The sequence below is a fragment of the Columba livia genome, chromosome 4, assembly GCF_036013475.1.
Source record: "Columba livia isolate bColLiv1 breed racing homer chromosome 4, bColLiv1.pat.W.v2, whole genome shotgun sequence".
NCBI lineage: Eukaryota > Metazoa > Chordata > Aves > Columbiformes > Columbidae > Columba > Columba livia.
Genome location: NC_088605.1, coordinates 14,627,879 through 14,651,400, shown reverse-complemented (window position 1 = coordinate 14,651,400; position 23,522 = coordinate 14,627,879). Strand labels below are relative to the sequence as shown.

At 39.5% G+C, this 23,522-nt stretch overlaps 2 protein-coding genes across 12 annotated transcripts in view; one reads left to right on the top strand and one right to left on the bottom strand.

Moving 5' to 3' along the window:
• The window catches only part of CLNK (cytokine dependent hematopoietic cell linker), a 59,305-nt gene extending 50,504 nt beyond the window's left edge, over positions 1-8,801 (top strand). The window contains exons 14-17 of the mRNA XM_065060547.1: positions 1,889-2,022; positions 2,399-2,476; positions 2,609-2,764; positions 8,470-8,801. Of these exons, the coding sequence (XP_064916619.1) occupies positions 1,889-2,022; positions 2,399-2,476; positions 2,609-2,764; positions 8,470-8,616 (515 nt within the window). The 3' untranslated portion in view covers positions 8,617-8,801. The remainder of the gene's footprint in view (positions 1-1,888; positions 2,023-2,398; positions 2,477-2,608; positions 2,765-8,469) is intronic.
• On the bottom strand, positions 33-23,319 carry ZNF518B (zinc finger protein 518B). Of its 11 annotated transcripts, none has more exons than XM_065060541.1 (3): positions 23,233-23,319; positions 12,409-15,789; positions 33-8,258 (listed from the first exon to the last, which is right to left on the bottom strand). In XM_065060541.1, the coding sequence occupies exons 2-3, from the start codon at positions 15,583-15,585 to the stop codon at positions 8,166-8,168; spliced, it is 3,270 nt and encodes a 1,089-aa protein (XP_064916613.1). In that variant the 5' UTR covers positions 15,586-15,789; positions 23,233-23,319; the 3' UTR covers positions 33-8,165. The 11 variants fall into 11 exon arrangements, with proteins under 11 accessions (XP_064916613.1, XP_064916610.1, XP_064916612.1 ...); XM_065060538.1 differs by having other exon boundaries at positions 23,159-23,316; XM_065060540.1 differs by lacking the exon at positions 23,233-23,319 and adding an exon at positions 23,001-23,170.
• Positions 23,320-23,522: the final 203 nt, after the last annotated feature.

The window sequence follows — 23,522 nt, the reverse complement described above, 5'->3', positions numbered from 1 at the left end:
CCTTTCAAGCCCATGTTAGGATTAGAAAAACATTTAAAGAAGAAATACTAATTTTATTAAATTTATACAAATTTCCTTTTTTACGCTATGTAAGTACATATTTCTCTCTGATAGTTTTAGTTTTTATTGTTGAAAACAATGTTTTCCTCTTAAAAAATATAAAACCTTCTTATTTTCTCGTTGAGCTGTTGTTAACCAGGCCCAGACCACGAGCATTGCGAGATCATTTGCCACTTCTTGTCCCGCAGTTTAAAACATACCTGAAAAAAAATTACGGAACATACATAGCACCAGTCACAAAGCAAACATGGTCCTAGCTGTGGGGTCTCTTTTTAAAAACAAAATATCTGGGGATAGCCACCAGAAATGCAATGTGAACACATGCCAAAATCAGGATGCAATAAGCTGAACAGTGACATACTTGCACTTTGACAACTCAAAGTGGTTACAGAAACACAGTGTAGATGTCTGGTCACAGACCCTTTGAACAGTGACTTAATTCCTGAATGGACCACAGCTGTTTGTGTGTTGAGATCAGCGCATGTTTTTTACTCTCTTAAAAACAAACATAATGCTGCTATAAACCAGAACATGGTACATGTATGCATGAAACAGTGAAACACAGTGAAAACTACTATTCTTCTGTAAAAGAATGTCTCCCAAGTCAAATTTCTTCAATATTCTGTCATACGTGATGTATGGACAGAAAAATAATGAACTGATAAAGCATGAAGAATTGATAAAAAGTAATGAAATACTGCTTTGGCAAACACTACCGTCTCTTGTGACAGTAACCAGAAGGAAAAGATGCAAACCATTGATAACCACATTTTTCTCATTTACTCTAACAATAGTCACTTGGTCATTTCTCCCACCGGCATTGCATGAAACAAACAAAAATGCTTTCTTTTGTAGAGCAGGATATGATGGGTTTTTATCTTCAATTAACCATTCTCCCCCCATGCTGTGCTCCTACAACGTGCATTTGATGTATACACTGAAAGTCCACTACTGCATATCCCAGGCTGTTTCTGCTGCATCCTCATGGAGCTCAGCGCGAGCCTCCCACATTACCCTACACTCTGCGTTCCCATCCCATCCCCTGAACCCACACAGCTCCCCAGTGACATGGCGAGCTGGGTCTAGCTGGGAAACAGCAGCCCTAATCTACAGACGGTAATCACATTTGCTTTGGGAGGACGGTTTTCAGCTACCTAAGCTCTCTCAGTCGGCTGCCTCCTCAGCAGTGCAGCGCGGAGCTGGAACACGCAGCTGGAGCCACCACCTTCATCTTCTCCTTAATGCCACACCAACCTCACGTCTTGGCCCTAAATTCGTTAAGTGAAACAAGTCGCTGAGCTGACTGAAATTCATCAGCATCTGAATCCTTTAAGTTTTCAACAGCTTGGATGAAACAATGCTGGCTGGCAATGGGATGACAAGGGGCTTTAATACGATTCAACATAACAACAGCTCCAATCCAACACAAAAGGTGAAAGAACAGAATGAACTGTTACACTTCTAGAATACAAAAGTCCCATATTTATTATTTTATTTAGCATTTGCTATGTTACTAGTAGCTTATCTTGAATATTTTTTTGCCATGCTTATGTGCTCAAGAACCTGGCAGAGTGATGACAGTTGAAAAACATGAGGAAACTAATGTGTTAAATCTCCTAGGGCATGAATCTGAAAGCACTGGTGCTGCATTAGCGCAAGGCCAGTCATAACTGACAGCTCTTCATTTTAAAGGTTCATATCACAATACTGTATTTCCAAGCTGTAAATGCTGTTCTCATACTTATTTAGTAAAAGTGATAGGGTAAAATGAAACTATAACTTCCATTTTAAAAATACAGCTTTTTTCCTTCTGAACTTACTTTTACAGGGTCCACGTTACATGCAGAGAATTTGTCAGTGAAGAGGTCACCATCTCCGACGCCACACACAGCACCCAGAAACAAATCAAAACATTCACTTCTAGAATGGGAAATGCAACCTCCTACCCAACCCATTGAAAAGGTAAAGACCCCTTCGCTTCATAAAGAGACGGGTTTTAGAAAATTGCATTATCACTATAGGGCACACATATAACATAACAACTGCTGTTTACTGAAAGTATTTCTCCAAGAAGTTAAATGGTCTGAAAGCTGTGGGTATTGAGCATCCATGAACACAGACCAATACGAGTTCTTGAAACCACAGATAAGAATTTACATGTCTAATTTGATTCAGATTTCCTAACAGGGTGTCTTGATATAGACGCATTGCAATTATTTTTATAAACTGTGCTAAATTTGCTAAAAATGAAGAGTAGATATAATCTGTTTGCACTGCCTTTTGCTTCTGCCAGCTGTGGTTAATTTCTATACACTGATTATGCTGTCTTAAAATTAAGGATTTAAACAAATATGAATGGTACATTGGAGATTATGATCGCCATGAAGCAGAGAAGGCACTGTTACTGGAAAACACTGTAAGTACAATTTATCTCAAAACCTGGGATGTAAACTCTTGGAGGAAGTGTCTGGAAACTGTTCAGAATAGCTTACAGGGGCTTTTTTGTGAACTAACCATACAATCCATAATTCAAATCTGTGTCATACAGGATGAGACATTCTTGGTTAGAGATTGTTCAACGAAATCAAATGCTGAACCATATGTTTTGGTTGTCTACTATGGAAGCAGGGTATACAACATTAAAGTACGTTTTCTGGAAGAGAGTCAACAATATGCACTGGGAACAGGGCTCAGAGGAGATGATGTAAGTAAAATCCCACCCATCTTTATAGTCTACTGCTTTTATGTCACACTTCACAAGCTCTTAATACTAAAGATTAGTTATAAACTCTCCCACATAACAAATCTGCTATTTCATTAAAGTTTCTTTTACAATGCTCTCATTTCAAGTACAACTCAAAGTTCCAAGCAACTTCAAGATAATGATTTAAAACTGAATTTTGCATATCGTGCTCAAATTCGGATTTAAATCAGTGTAAAAATTTCCTCGGTACTTATAATCATAGAATGGTTTGGGTTGGAAAGGACCTTAAAGACCATCTGGTTCCAACCCCCCTGCCATGGGCAGGAGCACCTTCCACTAGACCAGGTGCTCCAAGCCCCATCCAACCTGGCCTTGAACACTTCCAGGGATGGGGCATCCACAGCTTCTCTGGGCAGCCTGTTCCAGGGCCTCACCACCCTCACAGGGAAGAAGCGTCTACCTACTTTAAGTAAACACCTGCAAAGTAAAGAGTTAAACAGCCCTCCTTTTCCAGGTATACATACTATAACAAGTTAAAAATATGCTAACGTAGTATCAGCAGATATTCTAAAATACATACAATTTCACATATCTGACAGCATGGCCTGTTGCTATTAATGCTGCATAAAACCACTAATTGTCTCTCATATAGCAAAAGGCAAAAAATATCTTAGCGAGAATGAGGCTAAAGTTGTCATGGATATTCAAAAGTGATTAAATCCTGTGAATCCCCACCAGTCTTTCTGATATGCTAAATTTCAATTAGAAAATCCCTTTAGATTAGCAATGCTATTTTACATAATAAATTCAATTATATTCATGATAACCTATATGGTTAAATAACAAATACCATACTTGCATGTCTTTCACACAAGGAAAAAGTGAAAACTGCAACAGTCACCTCTCTAAAGATGTCAGTCATCTCTCAAAAAAAAAAAATTTAAAAGAAACTCAAAGAACGCTCATCTGAGCATGAAATTCAGCGTAAGGGAGGACCAGCTGCACACCAGAAAAGCAAAGCAACAAACTACTAGGAGTGTCATTAGCTATGTGAATGACAGTCAGAAATCCAACTAAGGTGAAGCAGCAAAAGCCTCTGTAGCTGAACCTTAAACTACATCTTTTTTCTGTGTGTCAATACTTTTTAAACTTACCTTTTATACAGACAGACTTAAAAAAACCTGAAATTAAAACTGACCCAAGCTAATCTGATAAACTGGGCAGGTTCAAGACTTATATTTGGATTCTTCTTAGAAATGGTGAGATAGGATTCATGAACTTTCAGAGATGAGGGGCAACGTTTACTGGGAAGTTGTTCTTCAGGAACACTGGGGTTTAATAAGGAGGGGAAAAGATCCTTGCTCAGGCACACTGAGGTGGAAGGGTAGAACGAACGAGAACTGTACTGTACTGCAGGTACCATCACCTGGCATTGCTGTAGGAAAACACTGCTCTTCTGTAAAACATTGGCTGCATTTCTGAACCAAGTCTCCCAGACTTCCTGGAGTTTTAGAATGATTTAGGGAGAAAACAAGTTTAGTTTTCTGTGGTTCTTGCACTGTTTAGCCTTGCTGTAATGGCCCCCATTGAATTTTTTTTTAAAAACAAAGGCTCAGATTAGAAACAATGACTGACTAAAAAGCCTGACTGGAGTTGAAATACAGTAAACTACAGGATAATGTAATATCTGTACAGAACACTACAGAATAAAGACGTAACACTAAACATTCATCATTTTAACAGATTTCACAATTAAGGCAACTAGAAAATCACCTGAAAAATTCATCTGGACAATTTTTACTGAACTAAAAGGAAGGAGAACACAATCCCTCCCATCTCAGGAAATATCAAAATTTAGGACTTTTTTGCTTGTTTCAACTTCTGCACAGAAAGTACGTATGTTAAACAGTGGGTCTGAACTGACAACAGTCAAGTCATAAAGTTACAATTCCAGAATAGGGATTTCAAGCACCTGGTTAATAACAGCGTATCTAAGACCTGGCTCTACCAGGCCAAATCTGTAATCATGACATGTTACCTTAAACCTTCTTTTTTAATGTTGAGTATTGTTTCTCTTTAAGTCAGAAATCCTCCCATAGATGAACTACAACAGAAAAATCTCAGACTCGCTTTACTAGTCAGTGATGTACCAGGGAGCCGCCGAAAGAAATAACGGCATCTCGCTTCTGTGCATTCTTCTCAGTAGCAGACGCGAAAATAAAATTAACGCTAAACTGGGCACAAAACATATGCAATAATGAACAATCAATGGCACTAACCTCGCTCAGCAGAACTACTTCCATCTCAGGCACTCTGAAAGGATTCCCCAAAAACTGTCACCTCAACTTCTGCACCTTGCTTAAAGTTCTTTTCTCAGGAGGGTGACAACAATTTGCAAGGCTGTGAGTTACAGAAAAATTGCTGCCTATAATTTTCCAATGCTTGTTAAATTGCTTTCCAGTGTGCTCTCCATTGTCCCTCCCTTTGTTTCACCACATTTTGCAGTATGCAATGCAGACAGGCCAGCTGCTTTGTCTACATTAGCTGATTATTTCTTCTTCACACGCTAAAGAGAAAACAACTTAAACAACAAACAGGTGCGGACCTATTAATATTTCTACCCACTTGTTCATTTTATTCAAAGTTTCAATCTTACTGATTTTCTGCAGCATGTTTCACTTCTGGATTAATCTTTTTCCATCCATTAAAAACTTATTTTTTTCTTACACATCATTATTCATAGTTTTCACTATCCTATTGCAACTCTTGATTTTTCATACGCAGTTTACAAGGTGTTAACACTTTGTATGATCCAAAAAAGACTTTTTATTAACAATTTTTAAAATGTATTTAATTCAGCTTTTCTGAGGGCATCATTAGCTCTCATATAGCCCTTAAAAGCCATAAGATGGGAAAAATGCATTGATCACCATATATCTATTTTTAAAAATTGTCACTTCTACGTCAACATGACAAAAAAAGCACATTAACTGTTAGTAGAGCTGTATCTTTCACTAGCAATTTAGCCACAGATGTTCATATCCACATACATATTTCATATACTACACTAGGCTCACTAAAGGCCAAATCACATAAAGCTATAAAGACCAGACCCCCAATAGGACACACGAGAAATTTAGGCATTTACATTCAAAACTGCTGTTCTGAGCACCCTTTACTTGGCTGTTGCCTTCCCAGTCAGTTTCAGTATTAAAGATTCAGAGATACCTGTAATGCTGCTGCTTTTCATATAAACAGTTCTTTTGAAAACTAAAAAAAATCAAAAAAAACTTGCTCACATTTAAAGCTGATCGTGACACAAAAATTAAGTATTTTTCTTATCACCATTGCAAAACTAGATCTGTCACACACAAAATCCAAGCTTTTAGTACGTCTGCAGTAGTGGACTCAACTCACAACGTAGTAACTAAAAGGCAGGAGTTGACTCCTCTTCAGCTCAGTGTGTGTTTTACATAGAAGCTTAGAGCGTGGCCCAACACATACCTCTGGATCTCACTGTTGTGGCCAGAGATCTTTTCTCCATCCTCACCACTCCTTATCACTATTTGCTGCTACTTTTATTTTCAAATTGTTGGTCATACAAGTCACATCAATTCAACTCAGTTCATTTCCAAGTGAGACAAATGGATCAGATCCAAGTACCTTCATCAGCCGTTAAACTGGTCTGACTCATTAAGAGTAGATGAGGGAGCACTCCCACTGACAGTGTCACATCAAAAGTTGCCACCAGGAAAACGGGCACAGTGAACACCCGTCAGGGGATGCTAGTACATTCAACTGAGAGATGTCTACAAGGTAAACATCTTGTCCACGGCTTGAATGACAGTTCAAGGACAAACTGGTCTCCCTGAGGATATGTGACACAGTCCAGAGTCCCACCACCACCCCAAGGCAACTAATAACTACAGCTTTCATGAGCAATCCTTGAGACCCTATTCCCGTCTCCCAGAACAGTCTGGAAACCAGGAGGCAGGACATTCCTAGGACAGCAGAGATCAGTTTGAGTCTCTTCAGACATTGAAGGGAAATGAACAATTCTGCAGTACTGAATTTTCTTCATCTTTAAGTCCTTAGGTGACTTTACACCTAACAAACTGCGAGGTTCCATTAGAAAGGCCAAAGACAGAGTTCTGAATCATCGGTGGTACAATGTCCAAGTCAATTTCATGTTCTAGCAGCCATGAAGAAACTCAGAGGTCAATATTTTAAATCCCACTAACTCAAATAGGAGTACAGGATGAAATAAAATATGGAAAAAAAAAAAAAAATCTAAGTAACAACTGAGACATTTTTGCCCCATTACCGAAAAGCTACAGCTAATAGGTACAGTGATGAATGTAATATGACGTTAGCCAAGTGAAGCGAAGTTAACGTTCCAAAGCATAATAACAACTACAGTAAGACTTTTAAACTTTCCAACCATTAACAAACATTAGACAACAACAACAACAAAAAACTGGTGCTGATAAAGAATAAATTTAGAATTAAAAAAAGTCAGGATTACTTTCATATGACATAAAATACAAACAAGCTTTGCCTAGTCTTCTAGTAGCAATAGTGACCTTGAACATAAGGCAAAGACCAAAAGGCAAAGTGGAAAAATGTATATAAGTTAACAAAATAAACCTTCAAAAATTAGCACACTGGGTTTGAGATCAAATAGTTTTCATCTTAAAATAATACAGGAGCAGTTACACCAAATCACCGATTTAATCAGATTCTTGTTATCAACTAGGTGTGAATCAGGTGGAGGTGACAGAGACTACCATGAGATACCACCACACACACAACGAATTTCGATGCTTTTGGTAAATGTGATATAATGTAGATACAGGATAAGTATTAATGTCACAGCAAACTTGCATCACTGTGTACAGCTCTAGAGATTTAATACCAGTGAGTCAAGAATGGCTCAGGAGGAGCAACAGTGGTGTGGTGACAATTTAGTGGCATGATTAGAGTTTACAAGCTACACACAGCTAAGAGAACTAGTTAAAACTGTTAACCAGCAGAATGGCAAGACTAAGCGACTCCCACCAGGACGTAAGAGGATAAATACCTTGGATAGCTTTCCATTGCTGTTTGATCAATTCAGGACTCTCAAACCACACCTTTATAATTTTCAGAACGGGCCTGGATGATATCATTGTTTTGAACAGCAGAGAATGAAAGTAAAACCCTGCTGAGACCTTTCTTGTTCCATACTCCAAAGGGATTTCATAGCAACTTTCTCCATTAACTCAATAAGAAAAAAGGTACATTTAAAAAGGTACAAAGAAACTTGCAGTGTAAAGTATTATGTACTGCTACTGAAGGGTAACTTTCGACAGCATGAAGTTCGTCATGACTTATAGTTGCTTCATCTTTTCAAAATCTCTTATCACACTTGCCACCACAAACTTTTACAGGTCATACTGCATTCCCAGGGCTTAGACATGCTCCCCTTTTCCCTGAAGCAGCCTGCTGCTTTCTCCTGCACAAGACAGAGGGACACAAAGGAAATAAGATTATTAAAATCTGGTGCTTTTCCTTTTATGATTGCTTCCCCTAATCTAATCGTAATTCTATGCAAAATATTACTTATTTCTAATATTGTCATTTGCAAGTCCTTTAGTGTTATTGATAAAACCATCTAGCAATTTCATTTTCGGTCACTGATTACAATTTTTCTTTTTTCCCCTCAGAAATTTAATTCTGTGAAAGAAATCATTGACTTCTACAAATATGTTCCCATCACACTCATTGATGGAAAGGATAAATCAGGAAGCCAGAGAGAACAATGCTACCTGACACATCCATTCAAGTGGCGTAAAAGATGTTTTCTGCCTTAACGTCACTGATTTGTTTGTATAGATGCCAACACAAAAATTATTTAGATGTCTCAAAAATCGGACTAGCCGGAGTGAGGAGCTCCCCATAATACTCTGAAACATTCTAGATGCTCCGCTAAAAACACTTCTCTCCACTGAGAACACAGATCTACTCCCATTTTTTTATTCTATTTGTTTTTAAATTTGAGCATACAGGTAAGGTATATGCCGTTGTATTAACTCACAGAAAAGCATTAAGAGAGACCAACTCCTGAAATTTTGACAAGGATTGACCAATTCGCTTTTCTTGCACTGTACCTTCCAAAAGGCGAAAACCAAACCCAGTCTTGCTCACCTAAACATCACTGAAGCTCAGTTAGTAGCAAAACCAAATAAAACATACTACAGTCATATGCAAATTATACTCTTGCTTTTGAAAAATACAGGTGAAATGCTACTGAGTATTCACTGTATAACAAATTCATTCAGTGTGCTTATGTGTTTGCACAGTAACGAGCTGTGCTCAGCAGCCACTGAAGTCAGTGGGTGTCAGCTGGTGCTCATAGATATTGGAGCAGATTATATAAAGCTAGCTTTCATTATGTAAATTCTATTACTTAACTAACACTTATTCTTTAGCTTAAGTAGCAATACTTTACACCGTATCTGAGCTGTCAACCACTTACACAGTAGGACCATTATGCAAACAGTCCGTTTGAATTCATACCATGTGCAAATATAGAGATAAAAGCCATCAGCAGGAACAGCAGACGTGGTTCAAACTCAGCAAGAAAACATGTTCTAGTGTGTATCACAGAAGACAAGGATGTGATATTTTTCCAGCAAAGGACATGATAATATTTATTCATATAATTTCAGGTTTGGAAGGCTTAACTAAATTCATTATAAATATGAAAGACAAAACTTCAGTATTTTTCTGCAAAGCATCCATAGCCCTCATTTCTAAGCATACCCAGAAGTCTGACTAGGTGACTGGAATAAAGCAAACTCAGTTACTTTATCCTTACAGAACAGGACCAAGCGGAATGAAAACATTCAAGCCCAAAGCATGACATCCCAACACAATGTACAATGTAGTATGTAGTGGCACAAACTAGCTCTAAAAAAATTTAGCAGTTGGTTGTTATTTCCTTGCAACCTGCACCAAAATGCAAGAGAACATTCATTGTAATTATTTCAAACCACTGAGACTCTCAGACTTCAAGGGAATTATTCTGACATTACATTATCTAACAATAAGAATAAAAATTAACAAAACAGAAGCTGCTAAGTAGAGTTTGTCAGAGCTCATAAAAAGGAAAAGAGGTATAATGTAATCTGCTTCAGGAGTTTCATAGCCGCCATAAAATTTAACTTGCCAAAGGTTTTCATGTTGGAACAAAAATAAATATTTTCTAAATTAAACCTGAAGAAACACAGTTTAACAATCTAGATAGCAGATTATGGCAGTGACATACAAAGCTTTGCAGACATTTACTAGAACAGTAGACTTGCTTACAGAAGACAAGCATTACTAGTGTACTTAAACCACCTAGAGTTTATAATGCTGAGCATCAGCAGTTCCCCGCCCCTCAGTACAGCTTTCACGAGCAATGTTCTAATTTTGCCAGTGACAACTCTTACGAAGCAAATTTAAAACTATTTATTTAGTAGCTTCTACAGAAACAAAATTAATTCAAGCAGTAACCTGGACTGAAGGATTTAAAACAAAGGAGGAATTTTCACCATGTTTTTTCTTATGTTAACAGTATCCATATTTATTTTATGTGATATGCCAGAATTTTAAGGTGGAAGCTATTTTCACAATCGAAAATGCAAATAGTACTGTTATGTTTGCATCAAAGTATACGAAGTGAAAAAACCCTCTACTGTACCCATCTAAAAAAATATAATTCTATTTGAATACAAAATGAGAACTATCATTTCATTATTATTGACGAAACGGACAAAAGGAAGTTGGAATACGTTGGTCTGATACAAATGATACAAAAATGGTCCATGTGTACATGATGAAAAAGGTCTGACAAAGCACCAACTATCTGAAGAATTTTAACACTGTATTGCAAAATGATTAGAAAGCAATGTTTTAACCAGTTTTGAAAATAAGCCTCAGTCAGATGCAGTTTTAAAATATTTACATTTCAATACAGATAAAAAACATACTTTATCAAAACAACGTATAAGCCACTGGAGTATATAAAAAAATATTCCCAGCTTAAACGGTTTACAAAAACGCAACAACGGCAGAAAGAGTTAGGAACTACCAGTTTTTCCAAGAGTAGTCCCAGTTCAAACATATAACAGACATCCAGCATTAGAGTCAGTATTGATTTTCTTACCTGCAAAAATGTAAGAACTCATTTTAATTGTAAATATGTGCTTCAATATAGTTCATTCTATATGAACATTAAATGATTTAAAATTGACAAGATGAAGACAAACATTTATTATTCATTTACAGAAACATTAGACTTCAGTATTATCCATCGCTCTTCTTCACTAAAAACTTGAAATTTGGCCCTGATTTAGGAAAGTGTTTAAGCAACTGAGCAATGTTTATGCTGCACTGAAGTCAGCAGATACACGTTAGACATAAATATGTAACTAGGCACATGCTTTATGAATTGAGGCCTACAAAAAAATATAATCTAACAGCATCCAAATTCTTAAGGACGATGAAAGATTGCACTGAAAATCTGGTTCAACACTGGCAACGTCAACACTGTGCAACATGGTTTTTCATTTTGAAAAGTCTTCATCTTCAGCATGCTCCCCCCATAAATAAGCATCAATGCACCAGCTAGAGTTCTAACCAAACGCCCAATTCTGCAATTGCGTTTCTATCAGACTGCACACACACGGCACAAGAGGGTTTATGTTTGGCTATTACTTCCTCACATTTCAGAACAGCCTTGAGACCATATGGAGAAAAGCTTCTCACTCCGATCAGTCCAAGTCTGATGGTATCTCCGGCGCTGCCTGTTCAACAAGGATGGTACAGAAAATTGACAGCGTTCTGCTCTCTTTCTCACACCTACACAATACAGGCTAGTTAAATCTAAGTACCAAACAAAACTAAACTTTTAGTGCTATCTGACCTAGTGGGACCAACTCTGATCCCACAGAATCTTCATTTACACCCTTGTACTTCCTCCAACGTCAGCAGAAGTGTTTTTGTTTCAGTGAAACGGGGTACTCACATTTAAGTTTTACTTTTTATGCATGGTGCTTAATTTGCCACTAAAATCTATGATGTACTTGCTGCCCAGAGAGGATCAAAGGTGCTTTTCAGTACACATATGCTCGATCTCTGAAACACCATGCTGTAAGAAAGCAAACTAAACCCTGTTAAATTTACAAAGATCTTATCGTCTAAGATTTTAATCCATAAAGACCTAGCACAAACCAGTTACAGCACAGTATTCTAGCACAAAGAATGGTAACTAGAAAGATGTTTGCATAGCAAATTTGTTTCAAATTTCTCCTATGGAACAGATGAAGTTGACCTCCAATACAAATTTCAAACATGAGAGTGCAAAGTAGTGCTTAATCTTCACTATCAGCTTCTCTGTATCTCTATAGCTCTGCTCTCCTCTTCCACTTTGCTAAGAGTAGAGATCTTTTGGCAAAATAAAGCAGTTACTTCCATCTTCCTTCAAGCAAGTTTGCGGCACTCATTAAAAAGAAGAGGGGAACCCCCTCCTAGTCTCTCACTTAATGCTTTTTTGCTGGAAGAGAAAGAACATCCCAACCCTTGGTGGCCTCTATCAAGTGCCTCTGTCCATGACTTACCCATTCTTCTTGGTCCATATATACTCTTCCACAAAACCAACACTTAAACATACACTGAAGTGTTTCAGCTGATGAAGTTTCCACCACCTGGTAGTTGTTTTTATGGGTCTTTTTTAGTTTCATTTTTAGCATATTCTCCTTTTTCACTTGACTTCCTGTCTCACCATTTTGAAGAGTAAGACGGTTTCGATAACGTCTGGCACCAAGACACCTACTTGTCCTTTCTGATAGAACTACTTTCAGGACTTGACCTTTATACTTGTTAATAGTCTTCATGACATTAATTATTTCTGGTGAGTCAACATCGGGATGGTTTAGTACCACAACTGGCTGGTTACGACGAGGGCACTTTATCAGCTGGTTCATTCTCAGAGGGACAAGTCGAAGACGTCTTGCTGTCAACAGATAGGACATGTCAGAACTTGAACTGGTGTCTGACCGAGTCCTTGCTTTCCTCTTAGGAAGTTCCCTGGTACCCACTCGTTTCACCTTTTTTTTGGGACCTGGTTGACTTTTTGAATAAGGTTTGCTTTGCTTACTCACACTACTGCTTTTCTGAAACAGTACACCAGTTTGTTTGGTATTATTTTTAACACTTGCCTCTCGCTTTGGTCTTTGCCTGAGTGATATAACTCGGGGCTGTGCAGTCAGTTCGCTCTGATCATGCAAACACGGCAAATTACTGCCAAGTGTCTCAGAAACACTCACAGGAACTGGGCGAGGCAGAAACATTTCATTGCAATACACAGAAGGAGCTGGTGTTTCACTCCTGTTTTCTAGTCCATTTGAGTTTTGACTGCTAGTAGCATTCAGCACTCTCAGTACTGTCCCTTTGGGGATGAACACTGGAGTAGCAACATGGGCATTTTTAGTTACCCTGCTTTTAGATGTTCTTGCAAATGTAAGCAGCTGCTCTTCACTATGTTCTTCACTACTAATCACACAGTTTTCACCATGCACTTGAGACAAGGATTCAGGCTGCTCCACTTCTGCGGCATAAACGACCCTCTCACAGCTTGCTGAATTTTCTTGAGGGTAAAGCACCTTTTTACTCGAAGCGTGACATCTCAAAGGCATGGATTTCATGTTGGATTCAGCAGCAGACATGAGCTGAGCAATCTTTCTACACAGCAACGTCGCTGTCTTCTTACTGCAAGTTGTGTCATCCCATCTGACACCCTCTGGAACATTTTCAGCCCCAGAGCTAAGAGAAAATACAGATGAAATAATAGGTCCCTCAAAGGGGTTGCCTTTATTTTCCATCTTCTGTAGTTCTAATGAATCCAGAAGATGATTATTCTTTTGACTTACGGTTTCAGCTCTCTTTACTTTGCTGAAGTCAAAAGTCGTGGCCTCGCAAGGTGGAGTTTTGGTGACATTAAAGTTTTTTCCTGCTTCAGAAGATGTAACAGATTTTTTATCAAAACTCTTACCAACTGAATGCGTTTCTGTAGAGCTAACTGGCAGGCTCCTACATTCTTTAGCATCCCTCTTTAGAGGCAATGTATCCTTTTGTTTAAGGACTGCAGCAGAAGGGGAATTTTTGCCCTCCTGAGCAGCCTCTACTGAAATGTTCTTGGAACTTATATCTTCGGAAATAGCAGCATATTTTGGAGGGGGTATATCCACAGCTTCTTCATAATGATGTAAGTCATAATGCAAGCTATTTTTTCCATCTACTTCACACCTTGAGGATTTCAGATCACTTTTTTTTTCAGTACTATTCATCACCAGAGATTGAGAACAAAGTTCTATAACACCTGAACGGACATCAATACCTTTCACCAAATGAAAGCATAATTTTGACGCATCATCCCTCTGTATAGATACAGAGTTACAGTCCGAGAGCTGAGAATCAGAAGAACAAAGACATTCAGAATTCTTGTCATACATACCATCCACATTACACTGGTTACTAACACTGGATAATTTGTCTACATTCACTTCCATGGTTAGCAACTCATTTTGAGACACAGAAGATGTCTTTTTTCCTTCCACAAATTGTTCTATACGTTGATTCTCAAGCTCCTCTTCAGCACCATTTGCAGGTTTGTAAGTTGCTTCTTTCACAGGAATTAATTTGAGAACCAGCTGTTGTGCTCCATTCACTATTTTAATCTCTACTATCTGAGCTAAACAGTTAGAAGGAACTACAAGTTCAGACGGTGCAATTACTGTTAAAGGCATCCCAGGTTGTAAAGGCTCCGTTTTTGGTGAATAAACCTCAACTTCCACACTTTGATTCTCACATACACTTATTTCAGACGGCTGCAATATCGTTTTATCCTGGACTGATGCTGTATTTACGTTACATTCTACATCATGAGACAAAGAGACTGGCTTAGCTACTTTATCTGGAATCTCACAAACCATATTTGAAGAACTTGAAAGTTTATTCTGATAAGGAATTTTATCATATTTCTGCTTTTCAAATAAAGTGCTTTGACTCGGCAAGCAAGACTTCTTTTGTTTGTGGTTTGTGGTAGTATTTGACAGCCGTTTTGTGGGTGTTTCATGTACTCTTCTTGTGTGTTTCACTATATAGTCATGTCTAACAGCACCATATTCACAGTATTCACACTGATACGGAAAAGTTCCAGTATGTTTCACCAAATGTCTCTGGAATTCTCCTTTTGTGTAGGATATATAACTACAGTGGGAACAAATAAATTTAATTTCTTCATGTTGACCTACATGCTTTTTATACTGCAAAGGATCCTTTGTAGAAAATCTACATTTATCACAGTAGTATTTACCTGGCAGAAAGTTTTTAACTTTAAATGTTTTCTGGGTTTTACTTGGGGATTTTTTTCCACGTTTTTCAAAGTCTACAGCACTGGCACCCTCAGGAACAAACTGGAAAGCTGGTGATGTAATATGACTACACTTCTTGCAGATAAAATTTTTGTCTTCAGTCCACCCAAGATTCTTATGCTTTTCTATATCTTGCATTGAAATTTTCTGAACACTTCTGCATTTTATACAGCTTATCAGTGTCAACTTACTATTCTCAGCCTCAGTCCCTTGGTAACAGCAGTTTTGGTCATCATCCCCTTTTGATGGATTTGGTTTATCCTCAGAAGATTGCTTCGGGGATGTTGTTAAGGAATTATTTTTATCATTAACTTGGCCAGGGTACAACGTTGGTAAAATTTCCCTCATTTTTTTCAACTGCATTTCAGAAGACGTGACTCTGCATCAGTTCTGCCAACCACAGAAGCAACAGACGAAATCTGTTCTTGGTATTAGTCTTGTGTATGGTGCTTATCAATCACTCAGGCCAACAGTCTTCAGAAGATATACTCTGGAAGAAACGGTGCTCAAGGAACTGCATCCATATTATACTCCATGTGCTTAATATTATTCAATCAACTTGTAGCACTAAAGAATAAAAATCAGAAAATTAAGTCAGTTACAATTCACTGATCATGGAAATACAATGAATAATTGAACTATTAGTGGATCACAGCTGAATTGCTGAGTGCAAGTTAATATGCTAATACACCACTAATTGTATTCTGCACATAAAACCGTTAACTCTAAGCAAAACGTACCCAGTCAAATAATTGTTCAACATTTGCTCATATTCAAAATATTCATAAATTCATAAAAGTATATGCACACCATGAAAAACTTTACATTTAAGAAATGCATTTATAAGCCAAACAGGAAAGACACTTGGCAACAGAACTGAGCAGCAGAATATGATTTCAGTTCATATACAATCCTGAACTTGGGAAAAGCGATTATGAAACAGTGCAGGTGCCACTCATTTGTAAAATCCAGGAGGAAAAAGGAGAGCAACTACAACGGTTACTAGAAACACAAAACCATGAGTTTTAAATACAAGGATTAAGTTAGTGCAGAAATTAAGTACAGAAGGAAGTTCTATTCTAATCACTGCCAATGTTTCAGATCCAAACAGTCTTGAACACTAACTCATAACAATGTGTGATTTATACTTCACATGTTCTCAAAGTAATGAAGTCAAAACAATCTGTGGCTGCAAAATTAATCACTTTCACTTCTATTGACATCAGAGTGTAATCACTTCTATATATGTGGACAAGCATACAAGTAAGTCACTCCATCCTTCTAATACAGAATATGCCAATCAAGCAAAATAAACAATGCCAACGGAAAGTAGAGGTAAAACAGTAATATCAGTGTAAAAACAGCACATTAACTTGTGCAGCATATTTGGCCCCACAGGTTCCAGCACTCTTACTGTCTCTCTTCTATATTTAACATGAATAAGAACTCAGCCTTTAAGCTTTTGTCAAGACTATGAGACCACTATTATTTGGAAAACTAACAACTTAATTAGTCTTTCAAGATATATATAAAACAAGTCCACAGCTAACAGCAACAAGTAAAATCTAGTCAATACCTTTCTTATTCAAACATTCTGTCATGGCTTAAATCCATTCAGCAACTAGGACCATGCAGCTGCTCACTCACTCCCCTCTTCCCCCTCAAGTGAGGTGGGGGAGAGAATTGAAATAGAACGGAGAAACTTGTGCGTTGAGACAAGAACAGTTAATAGGTCAGCAAAGGAAGATATAATAATACTAAATAAGCGATGCAGAATGCAACTGCTCACCACCTGGTGACCAATACCCAGCCCATCCCCAGGCAGTGATCACAAACACCACTCCTGTACAGCTGATCCCAGGAGAGTGGAGACCTGGACAGCAGTTCATATTGAACATAATCATGTCAAACAGCTGGTCCCAGAAGACAAGAGCGCACTGGTCTCAAACACACGATCCCAGCAGGAAAAAAGGAAAATGAAGAAAAAGCCAAAAAAGATGGCTCCAGCTATACATGGAACACAACACTAATGACAGACAATATCTCCTTGGCCAGCCTGGATGTCAGTCTAGGTGCTGTCCCGTTATGCTCCCTCCCAGCTTCTATCTACACCTGCAACTGGAAAGCTGAGAAAGTGCTTGGTCTGCTCAGCAACAGCCAAAACCCCAGTGAGACCTCACAGTCTCTTCAAACCAACTCCAAAACACAGCCCAGCTACTGGAAAGAAAAAAATAACTCTGCCCCAAGCAAAGTGCAGTGCAGTGTGTTATTACATTATTCTCACAGTAAATCTGAAAGAAAAGACTGAGCTAGCTGCTAAAAAGAAAATATTCTAACTACCACAAAGAAAATTAACTCAATCCCAGAAAAAAACAGTACACATTCTTACTTACAGACATACTGTTGCACAGATCTGCATTCATGTAGACAACCTGTTTCACAAGGTTATTCCTTTAGATTTCAATACATCTCACAGAAGGCTTCTGCTTCTGAAATCCAGCTCCTCTCCAAGTCTGTGTACATAGAGCAGGGCTCGATTTGGGCTCCAAAAGCACAGTGCTGAGCTCACCTAAGCAGTGTGCTACTACAATAATCCTGCACGAATGACAAAAACTTTACAGTATGGTGCATCTCCACAATGGCTTGACAGGAGGAAGCACCTGATCCAGAAAGTTTTTCTTGCATCTCCCTGTGCCCCATCTGCCAATATCCCCAGCTGCTAAGGGAACGCTGCCCTAAAGATGGGCCTCTGCAAGGAGCAAGTATACCGATGTAATCTCAAACAACAGTAAAAATAAGCTAGAAAAATGACTGAGGACAACATAATGTCCTTTTCACTCTTTAGCAGATGGATGACTGCACACCTTTAAAACTCCTCAGTACGTAGTTCTTAGGAGTGTAGTAATCTCATCTCATTGCAATGCAGACAGCTGTACACCCCATGTGAAAAACCTCTGTATCTCAATGTGAAAAACAAATAAATGGCAGCCCCCTAGGAAGCAGGAAAGTATACACGACTACTGTAACACGGTATGACGATTTTTTATTTTCAAGCAACTCTAATGTTGGTAACATCATGCCCTATACTGTCCAGATTCTAAAGTGGAAAGAAAAAAAAATGTTTCTGGTAGTCTCTCATGGGCAATTCTTCCCCTGCTAATATCAATTATTAAACTTAAGAAGAATCTTGTTGACACACAAGCATGATGGTGGGCTAGGAGATCCACTGTTTTATTTGAGGAGAAAGATAAGCTCAAGATCCAGACCAAAGATGCTTTGAAGACTTCTATACATCTTTAAGACAGAACTAAAATTGCATTTGAAATGAAAGGGCGAAGTTAAATCAGTATTTGCCTTTTGTTTTTCTGTTAACAGCTATCCATTGGTACTGAAACTGCATTCTATATGAACCAGATCAAAAGATAAGCACAGAGCACTTTATGCCATCCACATCCTTGATCACAAAAGACAATATTAAAGACATGGACAGTTTTTTCATATTGTTTTTAACACTGTAAACTTCACCTTACGGGACAACATTAAAAAGTATCCACCACCTTCAAGAGAAAGTACAAGTAATTGTCAAACACTTTAAGAATGTTTTAATTTACCAAACACATCCAGATTGCTCAGCCTAAGTGGACACAAGAAAAATTAACAGAGGTAATCCAAAGAACATGCTAGTAATCCTTCTAAACTTTCCTAATTCAAATAGCTTTATGTATCAAAGTGAAAACAAATGCGTATATAGCCCCAAAACCAAGCTTTCATTCAGACTTGCACAAATACCTTGTTGCCAGAATCGAGTTTTCAAATGTTGTTGGAGTTACTGTGATCACATTTCAGATATGCCATGGTCAATCCCACCAGCAGCCAAGCAGCCACATGCTGGCTCCCCAACATTCCCTAAGTAGGAAGGGGAGTAAACTGGAGGAAAAGACCAAGAAAGCTTATGGATCTGGATAAAGGCAGTTTGAGGTGATGCAAAGGAAGTCACTTACCACTTTCCACAAGCAGACTGATGCCTGGCCACCCTCTGAATAACAACCCTCCGGAAGCTAAAGCCCCTCTCCTCCTTCTACTTGAGTTTCTATTGCTGAGCATGAGGTTATACGGTATGGACTATCCCCTTGACCAGTTCTGGTCAGCTGTCCCTGAGGTATATCCTCCCAACCTCTTGCCCGCCCACGCCAACTCACTGCAGCAGAGGCGGAGCGAAAGAAAATCTTGACATTATGGAAACACTGCTCAGCAACAGGCAAAACACCAGTGTTATCTACACAGGTTTAGCCACAGATCCAGAATACAGCACCCTACAGGCTGCTACGAAGAAATTTAACTCCATCCCAGTCAGACGCAGTACAGGGTAAAAAAAGAACTGAATAACCAGGTGATGCTGAAGTGACACTGCCATTGTCTCCCTAGCTATTTTGTTCACCAGTCTTTCCTGAACGCTGAATAGTTAACAAGAAAAGGTTTGATGCAAACATGCCCACTTTATCATTACTTTGATAAAACAAGCCCCAAAGTGCACTCTAATTATATTTTAAAATATTATTTGCTTCTTCTGGTTATTTCAGAAAAATGAGACCATCAATGTATACAGAGAGGTGGTGCAATCCAGCACCCATTCACTCCATACCAGCAGGGACAGGGGGAGGGAATACCCTCCAAGATTTGTTTTGAGATTTAAAGGGTTAGCAGAGATATGCTTCAGAAGATTTAATTAAAAGCTACATACTCAATTTTTCAAACTACAATCAAAAGGAGAGCACACAGACCAATCAAAAAATACTGTTAAAGGAAGAACTGAAAGTCTACATGGAGTCTGAATGGCAAACAAAAGACAGATTAAGAATGGAGTAAGAAATACTAGGAGTCTTAAAAGCAATTCTAGTTCCTGTCTTCATAGGGACAGATTCAGAAGTTTGTAAAAATAATTTTAAATACAATAAGGTAGCTGAGTTAGGTGAAACTGAAAAAAATTAGAGGCCCTAGTTTTGAAAAAAAAAATGGAAGCAGAAACTTAGAGGTAAATGGAAAAACAACAACAGAAAGATAAATCAAAATTTCTCATTCACTCCCTCTACCAGACACCTGCAATTCAGTGACATTAAAAAGTGGAGCACTCAGTAACAGGAAATATTCCCCCCTTTCACACAACACTAGTACATCTTGAACCTTGCTGCTCAAGACAGAGATCAATAGATCTGCAGGAGTCAAAAGGCATTCTAAACAGCGGATATCACAGTTACATGAAGGTTAGAAAACAAAGACCAATTAAAACCAAGAAAAACAGGCAGAAATATCCTACACAGCCTGACTATGCCAAATTCATCCAGTACAAATGGGATTTTTGCACTGCAGTACATTACAAACTCCTGATGTGGCCACTGTCAGACAGGAATTGCTACTGTCTTCCTATTATTCTATATTATTGAAATTTCCATTTACTTCAAATATATTAATACTTAGTTCATCATTTCAAATAAGAATATTTCTTTTCCAGTGTTTTAGTTCCCTTTTTATCTCAAATTATACACTGCTATCAATGAAATGGGTGTGACAATCCACATGAATTTATCATATGTGATTAAATAAGTAAAAACTTACTTCAGCAAAACATACACATCTCGCACACTAAGTTCTACGACTGTATCCAGCAATCAAGGCCTGCTTTGATATTGAAAAGCCCATATAAGTCATCTCCTAAGAGAAAAAGTTCAAACAGAACTGGAAGACACTGTGCATCACTCTGTCAGCAAGATGCATCACGTAAAATTTGCATCTCTGTGAAAAAACTTAAAATGTCTGTATAAGCTTAAAATTATCTTGTCCGTATTGTACAATTATATATATGCCATATACCACCCATTTAACATCGGTTGACTATCTCTGTTAAGCAGAGTTAACTGTTCTACTGACCATACTATGTAGTTGCCAGTTGTCAGTCACTGATTTTAGGCCTAATGACTGGGAGAGATCCAAAGTGCTTCACTCAAGTATAAAGTATTGTATTAATTAAAGAACTCATTTTCTATTAAAACCAAACAATTCAAATGCACCAAAGACATTTTATCTACAATTATTTCTTCTTAAAAAGACTGTTTGCCTCACAATAAGATGTCATCACAGAGTCATTACACTTTCTGTATCTGAAATTCACATGAAGTTTTTCCATCAAAATGAAGGACAAATGTCAATGCAGAGAATTAAGACAAGCAAAGACCACACATCAGGTTTTTAGAGGTTACTTTTATTACAAAACATACAGTTATTTCACTCTACAGTAAAAAATTAATTACATGCAAAATTTTTACTACTTATGACATAAAGTTATGCAAAACACTATTAAAAGTAAATCACTATTTTTCAAATGCATAGGTAAAAAAATGCCCAATGTATTGACATTTACTGGCATTGTAAGAAGGCAGGCCCAAAATGGAGGTCTGCTCCTCTGTGGTCGTAGGACTGAGGCCTGGCTTTATTCCTATCTGAAAGACACATGTTTCTGACATATCATTCCATTGCTTGGTGGTCTTCTGGCAACAAACTAAGCAACACATTCTCAAAGAACTACTGCATCAAAAGCAGTCATTTAGAGAGTGCTCAGACGTTTACACAGTTTTTTTTCATTACATGTATGATCAACTTTGAAATCTCTGCTGCACATTTCAGTATTTAACACAATATACAGCCATTTTTAAAATCTCTCCATATATCCAGAGCACACTGACGAGTATTTAGCGTTACCTTAGTCTAAGCTTTAAGGCCTGTAAGCAACAAAGCAAGGAGGTATGGCACTGAAGAAAATGGGAGAGGGGGCAGAGTCCCATTAAAACTATGTATTTCTTCATTTCCAGTTCTAAAAACACACATGTAGACACTAAAATTCATTTCTACAAATTTAATTCCTGCTAAAATTAGTCATGTATATAAGTATCTGCAAGAAAAGGGCCTTGACTATCACCTTTTACTGTAGCAACAATGCAGAGCAGAATGCTAGCAAAATCCTCTGCAACATCATTAGTCTTCTTAATAATAAATACACTTTTAAAATTAAATGTGTATTTTGGGATAGTTGGGCTACATCTATTATAGCGATGGGTCATTTATTTAGATGAAACCCAAGTAGTTTTACATGTCATACTTTTTTAAGATAGATTCTCTTGCAACACAATTTAATAAAGGATTTAATTAAGAGAACCTTGTGCCCAAATACTCTAAAGAACTCAACTTACATACAAAACACCGAATGTTCCATTGTGCTCAGTAACACAGTTACTAACCCGAAAGCTTCTTTTCCTCGGGAAGAAGACCAAGATGACAAACCTGGACAACAGCCCCGCAGTCCAGACGGGTCGAGCAGCCCGATGGCGTCCACGAGACAGCAGCGCCCGCCACCCGCACCAACAAACCCCATTTCCTTGGGCATCCAGCCACCCACGCGCGAGTGCTGCCGCCTCTCCGGCGACGCGCGGCCTCCCTCCTTCCTTCCCTCCTTCCCTCCTCAGGACCGTGTCCCGGAGGCCGAGCGCCGCTGCCGCGCCGGGTGGCGGCCCCTCCGCAGGCCGCGCAGCCTCCACCCGCCGCCGGCCCGGTGGCTCCGCCCGCGCCGCTGCCGGCCCGCAGGGGGCAGCACCGCGCGGCCCGCAGCCCTGGCTCGCTGCTCGGACCCCCGCCCACCCGGGCTGGCGGGCAGGGCAGACTGGATGGCGGGCAGCCGGCAACCGCGGCGCTGGCCCGGCTGGAACAGGCAGGGCGGGGGGGAGCCTTACCTGGCGCGGAGGAGGGCGATGAAAAACACGGGCTACCCCCTCAGGGACAGACCCCACCAGCCGCCACCGCTCCCCTCGCCTCCAGATGCACAAACACCGCAGCGCCGAGCCCCATCCTCCCCGGCCCACAGTTCCCACCCCGCCCTGAGGTTACTTACCCCAGCGAGGGCAGGGCGAGCCCCCCGCCGCCTTCTCAGCACGACCCCCCGCCCGCCGCCGCGGCGGAACTGACCTCAGCACCGCGCCGCCCCATTGGCCAGCGCCGCTCCGCCGCTCCCGCCGGCGGCGCCGTGTAGAGCTCTACTGAGGAGCCCCGGCGGCCGCGCAGGCGCGCTGCGAACGCGGCCCGGCCCGCCGACCCGCGGGGAGGGACCCGGCGCTGAGGTGGCACCTTGGGGAGCACGGCCTGGCCCTGCGTGGGGACCTGTCACCCGTGCGCGGGGACACGCAGTGCGAGCGGCTGGGCTGGCGTTGAAGCACCTGCGCCGAGGCAGGCGGGGGCATGTCCGGAGCTGCCCTGGG

Bases quoted from the DNA above. Each gene is read 5' to 3' on its own strand.
- ZNF518B (XM_065060541.1), bottom strand. From the start codon at position 15,585: ATGCAGTTGAAAAAAATGAGGGAAATTTTACCAACGTTGTACCCTGGC. The intron at 8,259-12,408 runs GTAAGTCATGGA...TGTCTTGTGCAG, and splicing joins ATATGGACCAAGAAGAATGG to GAGAAAGCAGCAGGCTGCTT.